The sequence below is a fragment of the Panthera pardus genome, unplaced genomic scaffold (genome assembly GCF_024362965.1).
Source record: "Panthera pardus isolate Hobbes unplaced genomic scaffold, ASM2436296v1 HiC_scaffold_1, whole genome shotgun sequence".
NCBI lineage: Eukaryota > Metazoa > Chordata > Mammalia > Carnivora > Felidae > Panthera > Panthera pardus.
Genome location: NW_026526654.1, coordinates 7,111,869 through 7,113,249, shown reverse-complemented (window position 1 = coordinate 7,113,249; position 1,381 = coordinate 7,111,869). Strand labels below are relative to the sequence as shown.

At 43.2% G+C, this 1,381-nt stretch overlaps 1 protein-coding gene across 1 annotated transcript; it reads right to left on the bottom strand.

The window, feature by feature from the left end:
* Window positions 1-237: 237 nt before the first annotated feature.
* LOC109257155 (olfactory receptor 2T33-like) lies at window positions 238-1,179 on the bottom strand. Its single transcript, XM_019433114.1, has one exon. It carries the CDS (start codon window positions 1,177-1,179, stop codon window positions 238-240), a length of 942 nt encoding a protein of 313 aa, XP_019288659.1.
* Window positions 1,180-1,381: the final 202 nt, after the last annotated feature.

Here is a 1,381-nt window from a genome sequence, read left to right as displayed (position 1 = left end):
AGGGCTTCAATCATTAGAGTACTCTCACTGTTGAGGCCCAAATTTCAGAACAAAAATACTATGAAAATGTAGGAAAGTAGGAAAAATGTAATTTTTAATTAATTTACAAATAAATAATAAATATATATTTCAAAACCAGTGAAAACTGGCAAAGTAAGAGAATAATATATTGATAAATCACGAATTTCATAACCTGGATCCAATTTGGCTGCTTGCCAATTTCGGAAATTACTTTCACTATTGATGTCCCAGAAAATGTTTCTCCAACAATTTTCTCAAAGCCCCCTTGATTTCTTTATTCCTCACACTGTATATAAGGGGATTCAACACAGGTGTGAAAATGGTGTAAAAAGCGGACACCACCTTGTCATGGGCCACTGAATGGTAGGATTTGGGCCTCATGTAGATAAATATAATGGCACCATAGAAGAGCCCCACCACACCCAGGTGAGAAGAGCAGGTGGCAAAGGCTTTCTTTCGAGCTGCAGTGGACCTCATGTTCAGCACAGCAGCCAGGATGAGACTGTAGGAGGCCAAAATGAGAGATAGAGGGATCAAGAGCATCAGAATGCAACACACATACATGAATAACTCAAAAAATGTAGTGTCTGCACAGGCAAGGCGAACGAGTGAGGGTGCCTCACAGAAGAAGTGGTTGATTTCCCGAGAATGACAGTAAGAGAAACTCATAGTCGTACCAGCTTGCATCAGCCCATCCACTCCTCCCAGAAGCCAGGAGCCTATGGTCATGTGCAAGCAGAGCTTCTGATTCATGAGGATGGGGTAATGCAGGGGGTGACATATGGCCACGTAGCGGTCATATGCCATGGCAGCTAAGAGGAAGCACTCGCCACCTCCCAGAGTCAGAAACAGGAATATCTGGGTCCCACAGCCAGCAGGAGAGATGGATCTGGTGTCCATTAAGTAGTTGGCTGCCATTTTGGGGACTATAGTGGAGACAAGCATCACATCCATGAGGGAGAGCTGGCTAAGCAAGAAGTACATGGGCATGTGCAGTTGGGGGTCCTTGCAAATGAGCATGAACAAGACGGCATTGCCCATCACAGAGGTGAGGAAGATCATGAGCACCATGGAGAAGAGGAACAGATGGGTCTGAGTGTGGTTAAAGAGCCCAAGAAGAATGAAGTTTATCTCTGTGGTGACATTTGCATATTTCATGTCTCCAGTCATGCCTGAAAGACAGTAAATAATTAAGAAATGAGAGCTTCTTGAAAGGAAACTTAGGCATTTACTTAAGAAGACATGGTCAAATGACGCAAAGGAAAATGAGACTTGGAGGAATAATTATGTCTTTAGCCTTTCACTTCCTGACAAGATGTTTGCCTTACCATCCTATCATACATCTCTGCTGTTATTACAC